The sequence below is a fragment of the Euprymna scolopes genome, chromosome 2 (assembly GCF_053919585.1).
Source record: "Euprymna scolopes isolate OS-2025 chromosome 2, ASM5391958v1, whole genome shotgun sequence".
NCBI classification, from domain to species: Eukaryota; Metazoa; Mollusca; class Cephalopoda; order Sepiida; family Sepiolidae; genus Euprymna; species Euprymna scolopes.
The window spans coordinates 128,042,671-128,067,784 of NC_136483.1; the positions used below are offsets into that span (position 1 = coordinate 128,042,671).

The window sequence follows — 25,114 nt, forward strand, 5'->3', positions numbered from 1 at the left end:
TTAAACACAAATTACAAGTATTTGAAGACATGAACAGATGCACAATCAAGTTGAATGCAACTGAGCTGATAATTTTACGTGTTGGCATATGTTGAATGGATTTAATAAATTGACTTCCAAGCTAATCTATCTCTGGCAGGTCTTTATTTATCTGTCTTACTGTCAATCTCAAGTCCATTTTTATCACTTCTTCCCGTGTTTTCTTTGGTTTTCTCCTGTGAACTGAACCTGTTACCTCAACTGTTCTACGTCTACTAATTCAAATAATCTCATCTGTTCTTTCAACGTGGTCTACCATCTAAGTCTCCTGTTCTGCACACATCTTTCTATACTGTCCAGATTAAATCTTTCTCTGATGAAATACAAGCATCAACCAAGGAACTCCAATAGTAAAGAAATATATGAAGTCATAGACTGAGGGGCATAATACATTAAAAAAAAACTACAAAAAAATTTTCATTTCTCCTAATGAAGCGTACTTAGTCTCTTTAGCAACAATGGCCTGTCAAATACCCCGCCCCTTCTATGGATTGGCAGAGTACCAATTTATCAAAAGATTTTTACAGATTCATTCAACAGGTTAGATTGCATTAACAGACCTCTCAAGGGCGTAAGTAGAGAAGTAAAAGTGAATTATCTGTTGCTGTGGTTGAGGATTGAAGGCCAAGATTTGACACATTTGAATTTGAGGCAAGTGAAGCATGTAATGCAGAAAACTACGTCAAAAAATTTTGCACATATTTAAAGCAGAGGTCAAACTTTCGCGTCTTGAGATACCAGCTTCTACAGTGCCGACAACAACTTGACAAACCAGCCCACGCATTTTTGAAAAGATGAAGGTAAATAATAAAACAGTGCGAGTACGATCTTCCCATCGAAAAGCCCCTTCTGGTTGACCTTTTCATTTTTGGATTTTTGCGTTTTTAGTTCACACAAAAATTCGCACAAGGAAGGAAATAACCTCAGCATTACAAAAACACTACACGTTGCAGAGACAGAAGGGACAATACAAAACACACATAGTGCACCACAGATTTCTGAGGAAAAAACACAAGATGCTCATGCAATAAAGGCTGGTAGAGAATATTATAATAATTGTTACTTTTGTGGAAAAGGGCATTACAAAGGCAAATGCCCAGCAAAAGGAAAAACCTGTGGGAAATGCTGGAGGACAGGGCATTTTGTAGTTGCTTGCCGCACTAGAGACACAAAAGACTCCCCCTCGTAAACAAGATAGACCTCCAAAATCAACAAAAACCCAAGAAATAGAAATACTCACAATATAGCAATACACACAGCGATGTGGAAGACGACCACTCACCAACAGAGGCATACTTCCATAGCATATCAGGACTCAAAATAGCAAAATCCCATACGCCAGCAGATGCGAGAGAGGCATATGCAAAATTGAGAGTAGAGAACAAAAAGTCCCAAATAATTATAAATGCAAAAGTGAGCACAGGTGCTATGAGTAACTTTATCCCTGTGGAATGCTTCAAACAACTCAAGCATGTACACCTTTGAAACACTCCAATCTGACGCTTCGCCTTTGGTGGTGTCCCAATTAACCAAGTGGATGTGTGTTACCTACTGGTCAGATATGGTGATAAATTTATAAGCGCCAACTTCCATGTGGTAAAAAGCAATGGATCTATGCTACTTGGCCTCCAGACCTCTAGGAAACTGGGACTAGTGACCCTTAATTTTACAATAGAGACCAATACATTTGAGCAAGACAACACAAGTTCAACTGCAGCAACGCAATCATAATCAGGAGACGTAAAAGAAAGAGAGCACATACTCAAGGAATTTGCTGATGTGTTCAAAGGCAGCAGGTGCCTACCAGGGGAATACAGCATTAGGATTGATCCGTCTGTAATACACCCACCCCGACAAGTACCAATATCCTTGAAAGAGAAATTCAAAGCAGAGCTAATGTGACCTCTGACCCCATCCAAGTCACAATGGTCGTGCTTGTCTTTTCTCCAGGAGTTCTCTACAGGATTCTTCCACCCCGCAAGCCTCATTTATCAGGTTGATATGCCAGTTTCCACTGAAAATAATTAGCTTCTCATGCAGGCAAAGGAAGACAAACTCAGATATCTCTATCCTACTACATTAATTCAAACGAAATTTACAAAGTGTCATATATACTTATATAAAATTGTTCAGTTCGATTTCATACAAAACACTTTTGAATCTTATTCTCTGTGGTCTACAATGATGGTGGTCGAGGAGGGGGGGTGCTACAGCATCTCTGATTAGTGTTAAATTCTCTCGAAATCCAGCTCAACTCTGAGATTTTTGGCATGGGCATTCACTTATATTAGGAGATGATAGGGTGGGTATAGTCGCTTACCAGACTAATCACCAATCAGCTTGTCATTTCAGGGAACTCCTGATCTAATGCCTGTGTGCTGGGGAACCTGCGAATGTTCGCAGATTTCAATTCCCATGACAGAGAGTCGTCAATCCCTTGACCTCTTGTTTGGCCCCAGAATCGAAATCATATTTGTGATGATTTGAAAACGCGATCGAATTTGTCACTTTTCTCCAACAATAAAAAGTATGTTTTACAAAACACAATAAATTCATAAATTAACTCTTTATTTCAACCAGGTTACTCGCCGCTGCCTGGGCACTCAATAATGCTTAACAGTTGATATCAGCATAGTTGTCCGGTCTTACTCAATGTTTCAGAGGTCTTAATCCAATGGGGAGCTCTACCGTTCCTCAAGGCAGCCGCACCACACTAAGACTGAATCAACTCTTTTGTATGCGTCACAAAAACCAATGGATGTGTCATGCTATGCTTGGACACAATATTTCTTGTCTTCTTACCTTCCGAATGCCATTGTTTGAAAATATTTAATTTCTATATTCTCTGTACAGACAGAAACAAAATGAATGCATTTTTTTAATAGGATCTTATTAACAGCTAACGCACTGCACTGTCCACTATAAAACAAGAGTTGTTTTCAAAGCAGACACTCTAAATATTCAACATCTTAGATGAAAATATGATAAATATTTTTGATTCAATTATTGGTGCTGTCAATTTTATAATTGTTATTCATCACAAAAAGTAAATACTCTTACATAAAACGGTTATACATTAAATATATAAGTGTATAGTGTCACACATGCATCCCCTGCTTGGGAATACAGAGGGTGCACACGTGACAAGGGTAAAAAAAAGGAAAGGGGATATAAAAACGAAAGAAAAAGAGAGAGGGAGGGAGGGATTCTTTTAGAAGGGCTTTCCTTCACAAAATATGTATTTCAGATGGACAAGTTCTGTGAAAGGGTATGACTCATGAGGTCCCATTGAATACAATTTCCTTTCTTACATTTCTGTAAAGTCAAAACAACGGACGTGGATCAATTCTTATGAGACAAATAGAATGCAAAAATAAACAAAGAGTCGAACACAATAAATGCGAGAAATAACGAAGTGAACACAATTCAAACAATGTAAAATAAATTTATTAACAAAATAGGGAAAGAAAAATCTAACGAAAAGAAAACATTCGAAATTTCGGCGTTTGGGATATTCCTAGCGATTATGAACTGAGCAAAAGTGCCGAAAAGAAAATAAGTGTCACTGGAAATTGTACGATGACACAAAAGAATTGATTTTCAGCCTGTTATAGAGAAATGAGAAAAGTTGAACACCAGTTTGTTCTTCTTTTTTTATATCTTCTTCATAGCATATTCAGTCTGAAAGAGGGGGGGGGTCTTTATAGAAAGACAAAAAAGTTGAAACAATAAAGTCACAACTTTGTTCATTTCAATTTAAAAAAACTTTTTCTTTTCCGTGGCTGATGAAATACCTGATAGCTGACTGCTTGGCTTTCGAGACCGTATCACAGTTTAGTATCTGTTCTGATGTCACACTTCACTTTTTCTGGGCTCGGTCAGTGGAGGAGAAATCCTTCATGACTGAGGTAATTTCCACTTTTGTTCATATCCAGGGTGCCCTTCTCTGGGGAGCTGGATTTCCCCATATCAAAGCCGATTGTGTCGAACTCTGCCCTTGCAGGGAGGCAAGTAAATAGGAAATAGATCTGGTTGCTCTCGTCCTTTCAGACTGACTTTAGTAGCAGGATTTAAAAAGAGAATGAATTGGTGGACTATTGCTCAGTTCAAATAAATAATAATATTTATTCTATTGCTAACAAATAAGGAGAAAATCTATAATGTTGAGATGTCCGTCTGTAACAATAGTAACCAATAAATAGCAAAATAAGACATTTACGCATTAAGCTGCTGAGTCTAAAGTAACTTTAATTATTATTAGCTTGGAAACGAATGAATGGTAAGCACTTCGTAGATCTTCATTTGTTCACAGAGGTCAAACAAAACTCTTGCTCCTCCTTAGAAATAGTAACACAGATCCAATCGCAGTCATCACAACTATACACAATAAAGAGAATCATCCTCTTGTTTGCCACATACAAGGAAAATCGCTTCTCAATTTTCCTAAACATAGGTTGCAGTTTCCTCTTTTGTGTGGGTTGTAGCCAAGTTGAAGTGGAACAGGTGTTTAATAGCATGTAATTGAACATTATCATCATTAAATATGAAACAGCAAAACATTTTTCATAATTTTAACATTTAATAATCTTTCAAACCCAAACAATATGTGATATCCAAGGAGGGTACTTCCATATGCAGAAGAATTGAGTGCCACCACAAAAAATATACACTCCACACATCATGGTGTAAAACACTTTTCTGTCCAATCTATGGTAATTATTTAATTAGATGAGTGAGCAATTTATTTCTTTGCTCTCAACCTGGCTATCATGTGTGGGTGAGACGAGGGTCATTAACCCAGAGTAATAGAAATAGAATAAATTATGAACAAAAAGTTATGCATCATCCAACTTGTCTGTCTTTAACTGTGTGTCTAGCCTGCGTGATCTAGAATCCAGAAAGTCATAGTTTATTCAAAGTGAAAGCAATACTAAGGTAATTGCATTTGGCTTGATAATCAAGTTTGTAGAATAGATGTCAACAAACGTTGTATGTTCGCCACATGAGAGTCTCATTCTAACATTTAAAAGCAACTTTGTTGGTTATCTTTATTAATAAGAATAATGAAACCGGTTAGTCGTTAAAAGAGTTTATGTGTAGAGACATTGATGATTATATTAGCCTGTTGAAAAAGAGAAGAGTTCATGTGTGTGTGCTGAAATTATGGTTCGTTGACATTATTTGTCTCCTAGAAGTTAGGAGAAGCGTGCGTCATGAAAGATTCGGGACAGTCCTGTAGTGGGAGAAAGAAAGTTTGTGTGTGTACTGTATGTTGAGATAGCCATGTTGGCTTATTTCGTTTTCTTTGTTTTCTTTTTTTTTTATTGTTTCAAAATACTTATTGATAGCCTATTTATCATCAAAGTGTATTTGTGTCTTGTCAATTGAAGGAAAATGAACTAAGCTGTCAAGTGATTTCAATAATATAATTAAGAATCATTTTATTTGTTTTTTATTTATTTTTTTATTTTGTCTTCTATCTCCACTTTCATCTATCTTTTATATATTAAAAAATTACAACCGGTTAACAGACACAGAAACTTAAAATGAAAGAACTAACTAGTGAAATTTCGCATAGAACTGTTGTGAAAAATCTTCAAATTCACTAATTCATTTATACCTAATTTAACTCCAAACCAAGCCTTTGGAAATTTTCTAAATTCTAAACTTTTTGGACATTTTTCATCAGGTTTGCCAATGCTAAAAAATCATTAGATAAAAACCCACAGTTCATTTTTAAAAAATAAATTTACATCATATTTTTAATGTTAGTATGATCAGTATAGGTTTCATTTTATTGCTAGTTGAAAAACAATAAATATTTGTCATTTTAACATTAGTACTAGCAATGAAAAATTCAGTTTAAATTTTGCAAAAAGTATCGTTTTTGGAATCGGAAATTACGGTCCATTTTTCTAATTACAATACCTATTCTGATATGCTAAAAAGCTCTGATTTTTCCCAATTCCAATTCTGATTAATCATCTTAACACCTTCATTAAGTTCACCATAATGTTAAATCAAAATAAGAAAATCCAAATGTAATCCACAACGATCTCAAATCATTAGTAAAATTTTTGCACACTTTTGCTTTCTTGTACATATTGCAGTTTTTAACAATATGTCGTAAGTTTTACAGAACTGACTGAGAAGTTGAGGGTTCCAACAACAACAAAATACTCTGTTGTAGTTTGTTGGCAAAGTAGAACTGAACATGCATCTGACACCTTTTAACAATGAGAACAGCGGTTCAAGGATACCACTTGATTACGACCTATATTTATTTTCTTCTATATTCCTTCCCAATGCAGTCACCTTAAATACTTAATTTTCATAATAGCTAACTTTGCATTTTACTAACTGACAGTAAAACCGGCTTTTATAAAGCTTTATTCTGTTTACAAATATTTATTTAAAAATATTTTACAAAAGTACAAAAATGTAGCACAAGGACCAAAAGTACTGATTTATGTTGACTATCCATCCCAGTTTCACTTATGATCATCATTCACTCAAAAACCTTATGTATACTTGGCAATCATACTCCATTCACCATAAGAACTTATATCATGATTTCTGCTTAAAATCAATAAAATAATATCTATGAACTATAGAAGAGTTTGCAAAGACAATAACTCCAGTCAGGGATGACGGAACGTGAACATGCTACACCTGTGAAGTAAAATTCCTGAGTTCAACAGAAACATTCCCAAGTTCGACAAGATACACTGGAAGAAGGTCGGAGGTTACATCGTCCGAAACATGAAAATGACACTCAAGATGAGAACAGTAGTCTGAAGATTGCAAATAATAAGAATAACTAATCCATTATACAGACTATTTAAAAAGTTATTTTTCTAACCTATCACATAAATTACTTGGCCAATCACGAGTTGGTATTTCTCAGCACCCTCTCTCTTATTCTTTAACATAAATATATATTGATATACTATTGTATATTGTTGTTAGTAACTGCCCCCTCATCCCCTATCTAATAGGACGTGACACACGGTTTGTTAATGTGGAGGACTAAGCCGAGGCTACCAAAAGATAAAGCCTGTCCGCCTGTTAACTTAAAAATGATGCCATGCAAAAGCATGCAAGATCTGTAGAGCAGTCAGACTGTCGATAATGAATGAGAGCTTTTCCAAAAAGAGATGAAAAATCTTTTTGAGAAAGACAAACACGATTTATACTTAAATTTAACTTTGTTCAATATTAATTAAAATAAAAGCAAAAAAAAAAAAAATAACTAATTCAATAAGACAAATTGTACATTGTCCTTGCATTTAAAGATAAACATTGTGATTTATCATGGATTACAAAGACTAAAATCTGTTTGTTATTACTATTGTGAATAATTTGCAAACAATTTTTACATATTTATTCAAACAAAAACAAAAAATTCAAGCAATGATAATTATATATATATGTGTATGCATAAAACGAATAGGTATATATATACAGTTGTGCGCAAAAGTATTCGACCCCTACCAAAATTGTCTTATTTCTTTGAATGGATACTTCAATAATCTTTAAAACCTTCTTTAACGACTAAGTTCGAACAAAATGTATAGTTTTCAACAAAAAATAATAAAAAGTAATTAGTGCTTGATAATATAAATAAATTTATTTACAAAAATAAAAATATGGATGTTGCAAAAGTATTCGACCCCCTTTCATTAATACTTGCTTGAAGCTCCTTTGACCTTGATTACTGCAAGTAAACGTTTCCTATAACATCTAACGAGACTTCTATATCTGTCCACTGGAATTTTAAGCCACTCTTCTTGACAGTACTGTTTTAATTCAATCAAATTCGATGGTTTTCTTTTATGTACCGCCATTTTTAAATCATGCCATAAGTGCTCAATCTGATTTAGGTCTGGAGACTGGGAAGGCCATTCTAGAACTTTCACCTTATTATTCTTTAACCATGCCTTAGTGTTCTTTGAACTGTGTTTAGGATCGTTGTCCTGTTGACAGGTATACCTCCATCCATGCACCAACTGGTTAGCAGACGGAACAAGATTTTCTTTCAGTATGGACTGATATTTTACTGAATCCATTCTTCCATCGATTATGGTTAATCTTCCAGTTCCATTTATACTGAAACAGCCCCACACCATGATTGATCCACCTCCATGCTTAACAGTTGGAACGGTATTCTTCACATTATAAGCAGTATTTTCTTTTCGCCAAACATAGTGTTGCTGGTTGCGTCCAAATAGTTCCACTTTCGTTTCGTCTGACCAAATTATATTATTCCAGTAATCAATAGGCATTTCTAGGAACTTTTTTGTAAAATTTAATCGAGCCTTTTGATGAGCTTTGGAAAGTAAGGGCTTCCTTCTGGCAATACGTCCATGCCCTACGAATAGTTGACAAGTGTACATCTGAGCCAGCATTCTTCAAATCGTTCTGCACGTCCTTTAGGTTAGATTTAGAGTCTATTGAAACTTGTCTAACAATTTTCCTAGCCCCACGTGTCGTAATTTTTCTTGGACGACCTGATCTTGGAAGACTTGATACAATCCCTTTTACTTTCCATTTTTTGATAATGGACATAATAGTCGACCGTGGTATAGAAAAACGTTTGGAATTTTTTTATAACCTTCTCCAGACTGGTAGGCATCGATTACTTTCTTTTTAATGTCTTCAGAGTACTCTTTGTTCTTTGTCATAGTTGCAGATTTGTTGACGTTGAAAAAGAATTTATTTTTACTTGAAACAATTATTCAATCATTCAATATGGCATTGAAGTTCAATTTGAACTGATTTTAGATTCAGTAGAGTCATAAATATTATTTATAGGAAATAAATACAAGGTCAGACTAAAATAATAAACTTAATGACGCTTTTATTTAAACTTTAAATTAAAGGGGTCGAATATTTTTGCAACATCCATATTTATATTTTTTGTAAATAAATTGATATATATTATTAATCTCGAATTACTTTTCCTCATTTATTGAAAAATATACAATTTATTCATAATTAGCCGTTAAAAGGCGTTATGAAGATTTTGGAAGTATAGATTCAACGAAACAAGAAAATTTAGACAGGGGTCGAATATTTTTGCGCACAACTGTATATATATATATATATATATATATATATATATATATATATATATATATATATATATATAAAATTAATATGTATATATACATATATTCCACACAAAGAAGCAAACCCCCAAGGCATCTCCCCATCAACGGGAACAATCAGAATATCCCATGCAACACCAATCCCAACAAACAAACTTACCCTACAACAAACCCCGGCAACACAATTTAAGCTAAATTGAAAATAATCGTTTAAACAATCTATTCCTCATTTGATTCGCCTTTTATTTCTCTATAATTTTGCCTGCTCATATTTGACTTTTAATTGAAGTATCCTAGTGTTCATGTCAATTCAAAAAAATAACTTCAAATCGAGAAGGCAAAAAAAACAAAACACCGGTAGTGTTTTTGATGCCCCTAAATCTGGTCATCCTAGAGTTACTTCTTACAGGGAAGACAATGCTATCAAGATCCGCAGCCTCAGAAACAGATTTAAAATGGACCCCCCCCCCAATTCAATAACAGTGTAATCTTGTTAAAAAATGCTCTCTTTCTATAGTTAAGAACAGATTGAAGGAATTTAATTTGCGAGGCTGTGTCACAAGATGCAAGCCAATGATTTCTGTAAAGAACAGAAGCGCCATTTGGACTTCGTCAGATGCAATGAATATTATAGCAAAGCTAAAAATTTGCTGGTACTGGCATTACTAAATCTGTTAACCGGCCATGGAAGATTTCGTTACACCGGTTCTACTATCCCTAAGTGAAAAAAGACTAACAATTCGAAATAATGTTTCTTTCTCGACTGCTTGCAAACAGGATTTTTCTACAGATTTGGATTACGCACATTTTGGATTTTTAATTTGCATCTACATTTGTCAACATTATAAATCCGACTTCTTCTTATGAGAATATTGACTCTTATGATCATTTCGTCTTGGAAATACATAACCACTGCATATCTTCCCATCTGGATTTTTAATCTTTAATTTTTAATTCATCTTTTGCCATATTTCATGAACTTTTTGCACTAAAACTTTTGTTGCATTTATGACTAGTTTTCATATAATGCAGTTTCAATTTGTATCAGTGCCAGCAAATTGATAACTCATAATTCATTTGGTAATAAGAACGCATTTCTTTGAAACTCTGCAGATTAAGGAAATCTTATTATTTCTTATTTGAGTATCCTGTCGAACAATAAATTTGTGTAAAATTGTGTTCTATGACAAGCTCTATTTCCTATTTTGGTTGTATTCAGCTTTTTATTTGGTTGGAATTACTATATAAATATTAATATTTTTATTCGCTTTAAGTTTAGGAGCCTTGACTGTCGTACAGACGGTCGGGTTTCAATCCTGGCTTGAGGTAGTTGCCTGTCTAACCACACTGATGAGCTGTGAAACAGCGAAACAGTACTGTATGTGGATGGCTATATATATATATATATATATATATATATATACTAGCATGGCTGCCCGGCGTTGCCCGGGTGTTTGGAGGTGTATGTTGAGCCAAAAAAAAAAGAAGTGGTAGTAGGAAGGCAGGCTCGAACCCGTACCACAAAGAAGGAAAAGAATGGGAAAAAACTTGATGTCTTTGCTGTTACAACCACCACCAAACCGGAAGTGACGTAGGTTTTAATTAAGGCTAGACAATCGAAAGGAGAGGATGATTTTCGAAAATATCGGCGAAAAAAGCGACCACCCCCCGTAGAAAAGTGCCCAGTTGAAGGTGAAGATATTAATGTTTTTAGCCAGTTTTTCGATATTTGTTGTCTTCAAAACGATATTGATCTTGTAAAAATCCGTCGCCGCAGTCAAAAGTTTTAGGCAGACATGCAAACATACATACATACAGTTATATATTAGTAAATCAAATTTCCGATCCAAACCGATTAAAAGGCTTTCCCTATCTCTGAATACCCTTTATGTAAAATTTAAAATGTTTAGACCAGAAATCGTCTAAGTAATTTGATAGAGACCGAAGTGGTCAATTTTTTTAAAAACTTTGACCCCTATTATGGCCCCTTAACATTTATTGTTTTGGGCTCAAATCAAGTTATTAAGTTAGATACATGTCCAAGGAATCTATATCTAAAATTTCAAGTGTTTAGACCCAAAATTGGCGGAGGAGTTTGGTAGAGTTCTCAAAGGTCAAATCATCGAATTTTGATCACTTAACAGCCAAATTTCTGGCTGAAAAGCGATTACAAAGATTTTCCCAAATCTCAACACCCTGTATATCAAATTTCGAGTCTGTAGACTGAAAATTGACAGAGTTATTGTGTAGGGAAATGTACACAGACAGACACTTTCACCTTATATATATATATATATATATATATATATATATATATATATATATATATATATATACTAGCATTTCAGCCCGGCTTTGCCTGGGTGTTTTGAGGTGTACGCTTAGCAAAACAAAAAAAAAAGTCAATTTTTTTTTAATTTGACTCCTATTATGACCCCTTAAAATTTATAGTTTCGGGCTCAAATCACTTTATTAAGTTAGATCCAGGAACCTATATCTAAAATTTCAAGTGTCTAGACCCAAAATTGTCGGAGGAGTTTGGTAGAGTTCTTAAAGGTCAAATCGTTGAAATTTGACCCCTTAACAGCCAAATTTCTGGCTGACACCCGCACATCGATTTTCCCAAATCTCAGTACCCGGTATTTCAAATTTCGAGTCTATAGACTAAAAATTGACAGAGTTATTGCGTATGAAATGTACACAGACAGACAGACAGACAGACAGACACGTTCACTTTTATATATATATATATATATATATATATATATATATATATATATATATATATATAAGGTGAAAGTGTCTGTTTATATAAAGTTAAGGGTGAAAGTTCTGTATTGAAAAATAAGAATATTTCAAAATCATGATTGAAAAGTTTTGTTTATTAATAACAAAATTGACTGAACTATTCCCATGTAAAAATTATTTCTTTTACAATTTTTTTTAATTAACTAAAAAGAATTTTCAACTTTCCCCGACAGAATGAAGTCTTTCTTTAATAATCAATTTATATTTTAGTTACGTAAATTATTTACAGTTAAAGTGTTACAAGACACACAAAAAGTTTTATTAGATTTTAATGCATTTAAAAACAGTGAAGAATTTAAATTATCATCCTAAGCCATGCTTGAGACTATTGTTTTCCTTTTTTAAATATTGTTTTACTTATTGAAACATTGTTTTACCTTTTGAAACATTGTTTTATCTTTTGAAACAGTGTTTTAGTTTTTGAAACATTGTTTTACTTATCGAAACATTGCTTTACTTTTTGAAACATTGTTTCATCTTTTGAAACATTGTTTTACTTTTTGAAACATTGTTTTATCTTTTGAAACATTGTTTTACTTATTGAAACATTGTTTAGTCTTTTGGAACATTGTTTTATCTTTCAAAACATTGTTTTATCTTTTGAAACATTGTTTTATCTTTTGAAACATTGTTTTACTTATGGAAACATTGTTTTATCTTTTGAAACATTGTTTTATCTTTTGGAACATTGCTTTACCTTTCAAAACATTGTTTTACTAATTTGAAACATTGTTTTATCTTTTGAAACATTGTTTTATCTTCGGAAAAATTGTTTTACTTATTGAAACATTGTTTTATCTTTTTAAACATTGTTTTACTTTTTGAAACATTGTTTTACTTATTGAAACATTGTTTTATCTTTTGAAACATTGTTTTATCTTTTGAAACATTGTTTTATCTTTTTAAACATTGTTTTACTTATTGAAACATTGTTTTACTTATTGAAACATTGTTTTATCTTTTGAAACATTGTTTTATCTTTTGAAACATTGTTTCATCTTTTGAAACATTGTTTTACTTATTAAAACATTGTTTTATCTATGGAAATATTGTTTTACCTTTTGAAACATTGTTTTACTTATTGAAACATTGTTTTATCTTTTGAAACATTGTTTTATCTTTTGAAACATTGTTTTCTTATTGAAACATTATTTTATCTCTTGAAGCATTGTTTTATCTTTTGAAACATTGTTTTACTTATTGAAACATTGTTTTGTCTTTTGGAACATTGTTTTATCTTTCAAAACATTGTTTTACTAATTTGAAACATTGTTTTACCTTTTAAAACATTGTTTTATCTTCGGAAACATTGTTTTATTTATTGAAACATTATTTTATCTTTTGAAACATTGTTTTACTTTTTGAAACATTGTTTTATCTTTTGAAACATTGTTTTATCTTTTGAAACATTGTTTTACTTATTGAAACATTGTTTTATCTTTTGAAACATTGTTTTACTTATTGAAACATTGTTTTAACTTTTGAAACATTGTTTTACTTTTTGAAACATTGTTTTATCTTTTGAAACATTGTTTTACTTATTGAAACATTGTTTTACCTTTTGAAACATTGTTTTGTCTTTTGAAACATTGTTTTACTTTTTGAAACATTGTTTTACTTTTTGAAACATTGTTTTATCTTTTGAAACATTGTTTTACTTTTTGAAACATTGTTTTGTCTTTTGAAACATTGTTTTACGTATTGAAACTTTGTTTTATGTTTTGAAACATTGTTTTATCTTTTAAAACATTGTTTTATCTTTTGAAACATTGTTTTATCTTTTGAAACTGTTTTATCTTTTGAAACATTGTTTTACTTTTTGAAACATTGTTTTACTTATTGAAACACTGTTTTGCTTATTGAAACATTGTTTTACTTATTGAAACATTGTTTTACTTTTTGAAACATTGTTTTACTTATTCAAACATTGTTGTACTTATTGAAACATTGTTTTACTTATTGAAACATTGTTTTACTTTTTGAAACATTGTTTTATCTTTTGAAACATTGTTTTCTTATTGAAACATTATTTTATCTCTTGAAGCATTGTTTTATGTTTTGAAACATTGTTTTACTTATTGAAACATTGTTTTAATTATTGAAACATTGTTTTATCTTTTAAAACATTGTTTTATCTTTCCAAACATTGTTTTACTAATTTGAAACATTGTTTTACCTTTTCAAACATTGTTTTATCTTCGGAAACATTGTTTTACTTATTGAAACATTGTTTCATCTTTTGAAACATTGTTTTATCTATTGAAACATTGTTTTACTTTTTGAAACATTGTTTTATCTTTTGAAACATTGTTTTACTTATCCAAACATTGTTTTACTTTTTGAAACATTGTTTTATCTTTTGAAACATTGTTTTGTCTTTTGAAACATTGTTTTATCTTTGGAAACATTGTTTTATCTTTTAAAACATTGTTTTACTTTTTGAAACATTGTTTTACTTATTGAAACATTGTTTTATCTTTTGAAACATTGTTTTACTTTTTGAAACATTGTTTTACTTTTTGAAACATTGTTTTACTTATTGAAACATTGTTTTGCTTATTGAAACATTGTTTTACTTATTGAAACATTGTTTTGCTTATTGAAACATTGTTTACTTTTTGAAACATTGTTTTACTTATTAAAACATTGTTTTGCTTATTGAAACATTGTTTTACTTATTAAAACATTGTTTTGCTTATTGAAACATTGTTTTACTTATTGAAACATTGTTTTACTTTTTGAAACATTGTTTTATCTTTTGAAACATTGTTTCATCTTTTGAAACATTGTTTCATCTTTTTAAACATTGTTTTACTTATTGAAACATTGTTTTACTTATTGAAACATTGTTTTATCTTTTGAAACATTGTTTTATCTTTTGAAACATTGTTTTACTTATTGAAACATTGTTTTACTTTTTGAAACATTGTTTTACTTTTTGAAACATTGTTTTACTTTTTGAAACATTGTTTTACTTATTCAAACATTGTTTTATCTTTTGAAACATTGTTTTACTTATTGAAACATTGTTTTTCTTTTTGAAACATTGTTTTACTTTTTGAAACATTGTTTTATCTTTTTGGGTGCAAGTTATTTATTAGTTTTATTCACAATTTCGAAAAAATAAAAATATCTCTAAAATATTTTGAAATACTGACTGAAAACTTTTATTTAGTTTAAAATAAAAATACTGCACGAATCTGATCCTTTAACCGTCATGTTTTCAATTTCAAGAGAAAAGACTCATTGAAATTATATGTAAAATTATTTATTTTTCAATGTTAAACACTAAAATGTAACATTTTAAACTTTTGACAATGTTATTAATTAAGCTTATGAAATTACTTCAAATTCTAATTAAATACACTTAAAAAAATAACTTACTTTACCACTTTCCATCAAAACATGAAAAAGCATACTCAATGCTCGAGATAAAATAGCCTAGGTAAAATATTATCATAGTAACAAAACCTCTTTACATCAGTACATGGTACATCATGCGTCAGGTGATTCTTCAGTTCACTGGCCTTCTTTTTTCAGTAACCAAGACCAAGCGCCTTTCAACAGTTAAAAAAAAAAAAAAACGCAAAACAAATAAACAAAAAAAACGATGAAAGTACCCATCTCTTTTCAGAATCCCCTCATTCTTTAAGATACCAGAGGTAATGGGACCAAATGTGGACACATATACTACATTTTAATTTATTTATTTGCAGAAAATATTTAAAAAATTACACTTTCATCTGAGTCTTTTCTTTTTAAAAGTTTTTAATCTTTTCTTTACATTGATAGAAAAAAGCAAAGAAGACACTGTGAGTCCCGGGGTTGGTGAACTTGCAGATACACCTGTGTCAGCAGCCATTGCACGTTATTTGGGCATGGACTTATCACCAGAAGGACAAGCAGCACGGAATAGAAGAGGAGTGGCTGTTATTGTTTATGGCTCACCACTTTCAGGTTAGGATGTCTAAAATCATTTTAGCTTTATTCACCTCCACCTAAAAAAAAGATGATTAACCAATTATTTCATACATATCCCTCCCTCGAATAGCAGTCATAAAATTAAATGAGATCTGGCAAATTTCATATAAACTTCTCATTTTAAACTTGTTTTTATAATAGTTAGTTAATTAGTTAGTTATGGTAACTGTTTTATAATAACCACGTTTTGGTGTTGTACTTAGAAAATGTCAGGTCAAGATGGAGTGCAGTTGATTTTTGGTCAACATTCATCACACAGGAATCCTTACATAAGATATCCCTTATGTCTCTAGACAGAAAGAGTCCAATAATAATAATATCCACTTGATCATTTGTCCAGCAGAACAATGGTGAGAATTTCTGGGATCTATAAATTTAATTTCTCTAATATGAATATTTCCCTTTACTCATATTGCAAGTTTATGGAAATTATGGTATTTTGATTTTGTCTGTTCATATGCAAATAAAAACATGTGATTGGTTGACAAAAGAGGAGTAGGCAGAGTGCACATTACTATAACAATAGTTTCTACAATCTTTATATCAGAGTTCGAATCTCATGGAATTTAAAATTGGATACATGTTTTATAAATTTGAAGAAAAAAAACATAAAAAAAGTAGCATGAAAAAAAAAACATAAAAAAGTAATTTTTTTAAAACTAAGTGACCTTTATTTTTGAAAAAATACACACAAAAATAGGAAGAATATTTGGCATTAGTTCAAACAAAGTATTTTTGCTTAAAAATATGTTTAACATTTTTTTTTCCAATAAAAACAATACATTCATCATAGTTACTTACTCATCATCGTATTTGGTTTAATGTCCATTTTATAGGCTGGCCAACATTCAATGGCTTTTAGAGATTTCCAAAGTGATCTGTTACTTCCTAGGTTTATATTTATCTTTCTTTCTCCTAGGTTTCTACAGACTTGAATTACATGCGTTTGGGATTTTTAATGTGCATCTACATTTGTCAACATTATAAATCCGACTTCTCCTTATGAGAATATTGACTCTTATGATCCTTTCGTCTTGGAAATACATAACCACTGCATATCCTTTCATCTGGATTTTTAATCTTTAATTCATCTTTTTCCATATTTCATGAACTTTTGCATTAAAACTTTTGTTGCATTTATGACTAGTTTTCATATAATGCAGTTTCAATTCATACCAGTACCAGCAAATTCATAGCTGTGCTATAATATTCATTTGCCAATGAGAAGAACATACTTCTTTCCATGTCCTCTTTGGTTTTCCCCTGTGAACCTGCTACCTCACCTGTTCTATATCTACTAACCCAAGAATTTTTATTCATTCTTCCAAGGTGACCAAACCATCAAAGTCTGTTTTGTTGCGTATATTGTCCAGATTTAATTTTTCTATGACATCATCAAATATAAGCCTCTCTTGAAGACCCAGATTACACATCCATCATATCATTTCTCTTCATGTAATACATTAATCCATCCCCTCAACTCTCAAAGGCTTCCACACATCATCACTCATACCTGATAGACCCTTCACTTGGTCGACAGTGGTAATGCTGCTGGAGTAGAAATTCCCTGAACAATTTATTGCAATCACACTAACATCTGGCTCACCTTGTGTTCCAATAATATCACCAAGGTAACAAAACTTGTCAACAATTTTATTAGCTTTCTCATCCAAATATACTTTCTTCCTGGCTAAGTTTTTATCCATCTCCATTGTTTTACACTTCTTGTATACAAATTGCTTATCATCTCTCAACCTACCAGTAATTCCACTGTGTATGTGTAATGCTTCCAGGTACCACAAAAATTGAATTATACCTGATTGTCTTTCCATTTCCATGAACCGAGTAGGATGTTTTACTCTTTTTGGGGGTCTTTCCAACACTATATTCACTGCTATTATTTTCCTATTATACTACTACTTTGGTCTTGGTAACATTCACTCTCAAACCTTTACTTTCCCTATCATTTCTCTAACTCTATAACTTAACAAACATATCGTCCATTGTTTCACACACAAATATTAAAACATTCAGAATTTTATGAACAAGCTTCTACACAAATGAAAAGCAATAAATTCAGTACAGAACCTTAATGATGACATTAAAGCTATGACTAAATATGCTGACTGAAAATTTCTATACTATCACTAAGTACTAGTTTGCTCCTAGTTTACAAATCCTGCAAGATAACCTCTCTTGGCACCCTGTCAAACGCTTTCTCCAGATCCACAAAAGGAAAAGATATAAGTTCTTCTCACCAAGGTACTTCTCTTGCATTTTTCAGTATAAATATAACACCAATCGTACTCTGTCCATTTCATCTATGCTTATCTGACTTCTGATTTCTTGATCAATTATTCTATTAATTGCTTTCAGAATCTGATCCATCAATTTTAAGCATCAATTACTGATATCTAACACTTCCTATTTACCTTTGTAACTATTCAATAATTGTACGAAGTTCACAGTTTTTCGCAATAACCTCTTCTTTTACAGTCTGATTTCTCAAGTCTGCGATCATCTCAATATTTGTTTCACCTACAGCTTTCAATATTTCTGCAACAACACCGTTCAGCTTTACCCTTCTTTATCTTATATGCAGCTTTTTGTTATTCTCTCATGTAAATACTAAGTAGCATATTTTTTACCATAAAATCTCACAGATATTTTCATGCTAGTTATAATGTGCTAGAAGCTAAGTAAAGATGAAAATTGACATAAACCCAAATACTGCACAAACACTGCTCAAAGAGCAACTATAAACTAGTTGATAGATTGAGAACACTTTTTTTAAAATAACCACACAACATGAAAAAACTTCATAATAGTTAAATTTTAAGGGTGCATAGTTCAATTTAGTGAAAATGCATAGAATCTCAGTACATTTTAATAACAAATAAGTTTTATTTTAAATTTAATTTTTACTTATATGATAATGTTATGTTTGTACAAATATGCATGAATTTGTAAACACTCCAGCCACACAAAATAATAACCAAGTGGACTTTTTGTTGATCTATGAATCTATTTATCACCTTTTGCTGTGGTTTACTTAACTTTGAAAAATACTTCATGTTGGATATGTTTTGTGAAATGATAGTGATCATTAAGATAGAACATTTGAAATAATTCATTTAAAAAAATAAATGCAAAAATGTAATAATTAAAATAAAAATACTTTTCCATTAATTATTTTTAACATTTTATGTTTTAATGTAAAAAAAATATTTGTGTTTCCTGTGTTAGGATGGCAGATGATCATCTATCAAAAGTCGGCCATCTTGTTTGTGTTACATTTAAACCTTTGCAGAACCTTTATAAGATTTTCATAATTGTAAACCTCTTTAATCCTTAAACATTGTCGAGCTACAAAATTTTTTATTAAATTAATTAATTTGAATATTAACTCTAGCTTGTCTACATTTTTTAAGCCAGTGCTATTACAATATCCTAAATCTATTTTTTCTAGGAAAAACTCGGACATCTAGTCAGTTAGCAAAGATGTATGATGCTGCCCTATTGACTGTAGATGACATTGTCACGGAAGCCATTCTAAATGGAGTGTCCCCTGCATCTGTGAAAGCACACAAACTCTGTGCTGAAGCTGCACAAAGGAAGAAAGATGAGTTGATCGAAGAACAGGAGGCAAATGCTGGTTCTCTTCAAGATGTTTTCTTACCACCAGCCCAGGCACCAGGTAAGAATGTGGTAGGAAAGGAACTACAGGATTTGGCCATCTTTTTTTCTTATTGTAAAGAGAGGAAGAGCAGGAGCGATGATGTTCTCCTCTTGATTCATATTTTTCTGAAGAAGCTGATACATTCATGATTTGTTAATTTATATGGCATATCAACCCATAACTTTGGGAGGTATTTTAATGCCAAATTTATTCATTATGGTAAAAAATATGCATTATAGACTAATTTGTTTTGTAGGCACATATTACAAATAACTCTGCAAACAGTAAATTCTATTTGACCCCTTGACAAGTATTAGCATTCCTAGTTAGAGTGGAGTTAGAATAATGATAGCCCTAATCACCATTCCTAAAAGTCATAAATTGGAGTTACATCATTAAATGGAATTTCATATCATAATGGGACGGTGTAATAATGACAACTATAGCATGAAAGCTCTCTAATCACGGCCTTATCACTGAATGTCAGTCAATGATCTTTACCTTTTTAACTATACTCAATAAGATTGTATGCAAATACGTTATTGTGTCGAAAAAAAATTCATGTTTTAGTAAAAACAAATAAGGAATTTGTTTTTAAGATTTTCACATTTTAATGTTTTGGAAAAAAATTGTAAATGGCTACCATGGAAACAAAAGTAGTTGGTATCTTAACAAAACCAACGCTTCTACAATTACAACTTTATTTACATTTTTTAGCACTAGCATTTAATTATACATTTAGCTATAATATTTAATTTTTAAAAGAAAGCACTTAAAAATATGGTTAACAAATCTTTTGAGATTTTTATAAGCTTTTTACCTAATTAACTAAATTTGTTTTGACAAAATATTTGTACATATGAGTTAGTAAATTAATAAATGTCGAAAGTACTTTTCAAATAATTTCATAAATTCAAAGGCATTTTTACTTATCAAATAAAATCATGTGTAATACATTTAACATTTTTCAGTTTTACATTTTCAAAAGAATTCTCATGAAAACTTAAAAATAAATTTGAGAATAATTTAAAAAGAAAACAATAGTTTCGAACTTGATTGTTTTTGAATATGAGAGAGAAAAGAAAATTAAATATCGCTTGTAGGAAAGTTGAAATGTGTATCAATATATATATATATATATATATATATATATATATATTGATACATATATATATATATATATATATATAACTACTTCATTTACTCACATAAAATTAATATACGAAAGTATAGATTTATGTGTCGACTTTAAGTATTTACTTCAAAAGTGCTCAATACGTAGGTAGAGCTAGTTAGTAATTTATAAAATATATATGGCGATTAAGCTACACTGAATATTCGGCGTTTCATCCACTCTAGGATTCGTCAGGCTTATGCGCATAAGCCTGACGAATCCTAGAGTGGATGAAACGCCGAATATTCAGTGTAGCTTAATCGCCATATATATTTTATAAATTATTATATATATATATATATATATATATATATGACTAGCGAGGGGTACCCGGCGTTGCCCGGGTGTTTGGGGGGGGGGTAAAAGCAAAAGTAAGTATGAGGATCGAACCCGAACCGTTGAGGCAAAGTTGTGAAAAAAAAAAACGTGCGACGTTAACCATTGCCCCACTGCGACATGTTTAGGGAAACACGTTTGAATTTATTTAATTAGTTGAATTTAGCAGGTGCTCGTTTTAATGAGTTAATGAAGTCAGTTTGACTGCGGGATTTCATTTACTGCTGAACGCTTATAAGATGTTATAAGAAAAAGACTAAGCCACATGCGGCGAGCAACAAATATTGAATATTTATCTTTCCGAAATCGAGCAAATTAAATAGACAGGAGAGCTTTGTTGTTAACTGTGAGATATTACGATTTGTATGTGATATAAAAAGTTTTAAAAAGTTGTGAAGCGATCGACCGCTTCTCTAAAAGAAGCGTTTTGTAGACACACATGAAAAGCGAACACACATACATACATACATACATACACACATACATACACACATACATACATTTTCACTTATATTTATAGATGGACTCACCGGTCGATTTCAGCCTATGAACTTCCACCACAACAACTAAGTTTCTCGAAAATCCACACAGATGATTTGTTTATAGTGGCGAAGGTTTTGTGTAGAACCAACCATGCTTTTTGGTATTGCTAACCTTTGTCGGTGCAGATTACTGTCACAGGACAGAGTATAGAGTAGATTGTAGGTTTTTACATCAGAGTTTCCTTCCCATAGATGCATGTTTTAACGAAGACTTGGGGTGCATTTTTTTTGTTACATAGGCATCACCACTTATCAAGGCCAAGATGCCATTCGAGGATAAGGGTTAAACAGTGTACAGTAAAAATTGGACAATATAGTAATCATTAGTAATGGAAATTCGGTAAATTTGTTAACTTATATGGAACGGCTCATCAAAAACCTGTTTACGTTAGACTTGAAGACAACCATATTGTACTCAGCTGGAAAGCAGGAAAAGAAAAGACAATTCCACAGGTGTGCAGTTCTAAGAAAGAAGCTTTGTTCATGGCATCTACGTTTAGGTTTAGGCACAGATAAAGAGTGGAGGAAATTATTGATAATGTTTTCTGCTAGACGGGTGTTTCTTGTGAAAGTTTGGTGAGAGGGGACCATAGATTGGAGCTCAGACGAGTACTTGCCATGAAAATAATGATAAAGCAGAGACAAACTCGCAACAGGTCTTCTGTGAGAAAGAGGTTGCAGGAAAAAGAAAAGGACATCTATGAGACTATGAAGTCTATTTTGAACTCTATTAAGGCAGCTCCTGCGGAAATGTGGCAACAGTATTCCATCCTTGGATGTACCTGGCTCTTATATAGATAGAGAATTGCATCAGCAATGAGATATCTACTGAATCAATAGAAGGATCCCACCATTTTTCCAGCGGCCTTGGCAACAGATTTAATGTATGCGTTCCATTTAAGATCAGCAGTAAAGGTCAAGGCCAGAAGCTTGTCAAAACATGAGGCCTCCCCAAAACGAGAGCCATTCATTTCAATTGATGCCAGATAGAGATCAGAGCGTTGATGATGTAAAGATAAAAGCTTGGTTTTAGATGCATTAAAAGTAACAAGCCACCTCTTTCTCCATTGTACCACTTGCTTGAGATCAGAGGAGAGAGAATCAAAGAGAACTTGGTCATTTACGGTCTTAGATCTGCTACCATAGATAGTAGTGTCATCAGCATAAATGTCTATGAATGATGTAAGGATGTGATTTGGAAGATCTTTAATGTAGATCAGGAAGAGAGTTGGGCCCATGATGGACCCTTGAGGGACTCCAGCATTAATACTGTGAGCTTCTGATTTCTGTCCATGAACCTATCAGAGAGAAATGATTTAATAATTGAGAAGACATTTCCAGCTATACCGTAGCTGGAGATCTTGTGAAGTAAACCTTTATGCTGTATTCTATCAAAGGCCTTTGATCTGTCAAGAGCATTTGCCCTAGAAAGGTTGCCTCTGTCGAGAGATTCGCTAATCCTATGAGATATATCTGTAAGCACATCTGCTGTAGATCTAGCAGAACGGAAACCATATTGCATGTCACTAAGAAGGTTATTTTTGCTGAGATGGTTGATTACTTTTCTATTTAACACAGATTCCAGCAACTTCTCATGACACACAGGAGACTTATTGGCCTGTACTGAGAGGGAGATGAGTGATCACCTGAATTCTTAAATATAGGTGATACTGATGAGATTTTCCAGGCTATTGGGAAGCAATTCTCCTTAAGACAACATTTAAATTGTTTTTTAAGGATGGGCTCTAGTTTTGGTTGAAGTCTTTTGAGTACTATAATTGGAATACTGTCAGGGCTGGTTGCTTTACTGGAATCAAGGTTTTTGATTAGCTTGGCAGCATCACGTTCAGATATTCGTATATCACATAGTATGTTTTCTGATACAGGAAGAAATATTGGAGGTTGGCGACCTTGGTCGCAAAGGGTAGAATTAGCTGCAAAGTTCTTGGCAAAGAGTTTGGCTTTGTCTGATGTTGACGAGATTATCTCAGGTCCATTGATGATAGTTGGGATAGACCACACGTTTCTGTTCAGGATTCTGTTTGCTATTTGCCAAAACTGGTGGGTACCAAGCCGCTGCTCAGCTACTTTGGGCTTGACGGACTGAGCATACAACTCTCTTGTACTCTTTATTACTTTTTTACAGTGATTGCTGGCAATCCTGAAAACAGCTTTAGTCTCAGTACATCTATTACATTGGAAGCAATGGAAAAAGTGATTTCTGTGCACAATGGCAGCAGCACATTCTGGAGAGAATCATGGCTGGCTGTTAGGTTTTTGCTGGAATTTTTGTGAGGGTATGAAACGGTCTATACCTACAATTGACCATTCCATCAGGTCTGATACTATTAGAGGACACATCCTTTTTAAACATGAAACGCAGAGGTAGATCTGATATAAATGTATGGAAGCTATCCCAGTCAGCCATAGAGTATCGATATACTGTACGATGAGGTACGTCTGAGGACTTATTACATTTTATTTTTATCTTAACTGATAAAACAGAGTGGTCAGAAGATCCAAGTGGAGACAGTATAGAAGCTGGACACAGTTCAGGGCAAGTTGTGAGAAAAAGGTCTAGGAGAGTTGCATACTGGCCGTCAGTATCGGGCACACTGGTGGGTTCGTGAACAACCTGAGTGAGGTCATAAGCAATGGAGAAATCATGACAGAACCCCCCCTCATCATCGGTCTTGTTTGAGTGAGTTAAGCATTCCACATTGTGAACATTGAAGTCTCCACATACGTGAATGTTAGCTGAAGGCTAAGCAGACAGGATGTGGTCAATTTTCTCAGATATGCTTTTAAAGATAGTAACTCCACTGTTGTGGGGGCGATAGAGAGCAAATATAAATGCAGTAGTTTGAGCAAGTGCAACCCAGAAGCACATAGAGAGTAAGTTAGGATCTTCTCTGGAGACGTCCCTACCACATGGAAAGCCATCTTTTATATAGGCACATATTCCATGCCCATGGCGATCTTGGAGGGTCAGATTTGGAAGTTAAATTAGAGTCTCCTTTAATTACGAACTCCTCTCAGGAAATAGTCTGTCCAATGCCAGTTTTGCTTAGAAATAATATGTCTGGTTTCGTCTACTGTAATTGGGTTTCAACCTCTGGAAGGTTAAAACATAGACCCCTGATGTTCGAGAAGTCTCTCCCAGTGAATTAATGCACCCCTAGATACTAACTTGGAAATTTGTATGACTTGGCACGGTACATACAGAACATAGCCTTCCCAAATGATCACCCATCTGGTACTGGCCGGGCGCAACATTGCTTAATTTCGGTGATCTAACAAGAACTGGTGTTTTCTGACCATCCTTAAAAACACACATTTTCTATTGATAAGAATTTTATAATGTTTTGAGAAATGAGTGAATTGTTTTCAATAAAATGAAACAAAAAGAAAACACAAATCAAAAATTATCTTTTCGTTTTACTTA

General features: G+C 32.5%; 1 protein-coding gene across 4 annotated transcripts in view; it reads left to right on the forward strand.

Moving 5' to 3' along the window:
- Positions 1–25,114, forward strand: part of LOC145295994 (hydrocephalus-inducing protein-like) — an 865,028-nt gene that overhangs the window by 384,935 nt on the left and 454,979 nt on the right. For all 4 annotated transcript variants that reach the window (XM_080141978.1, XM_080141990.1, XM_080142009.1 and 1 more), the window contains exons 36-37: positions 15,750–15,914; positions 19,408–19,635. In XM_080141978.1, the coding sequence (XP_079998104.1) occupies positions 15,750–15,914; positions 19,408–19,635 (393 nt within the window). The remainder of the gene's footprint in view (positions 1–15,749; positions 15,915–19,407; positions 19,636–25,114) is intronic.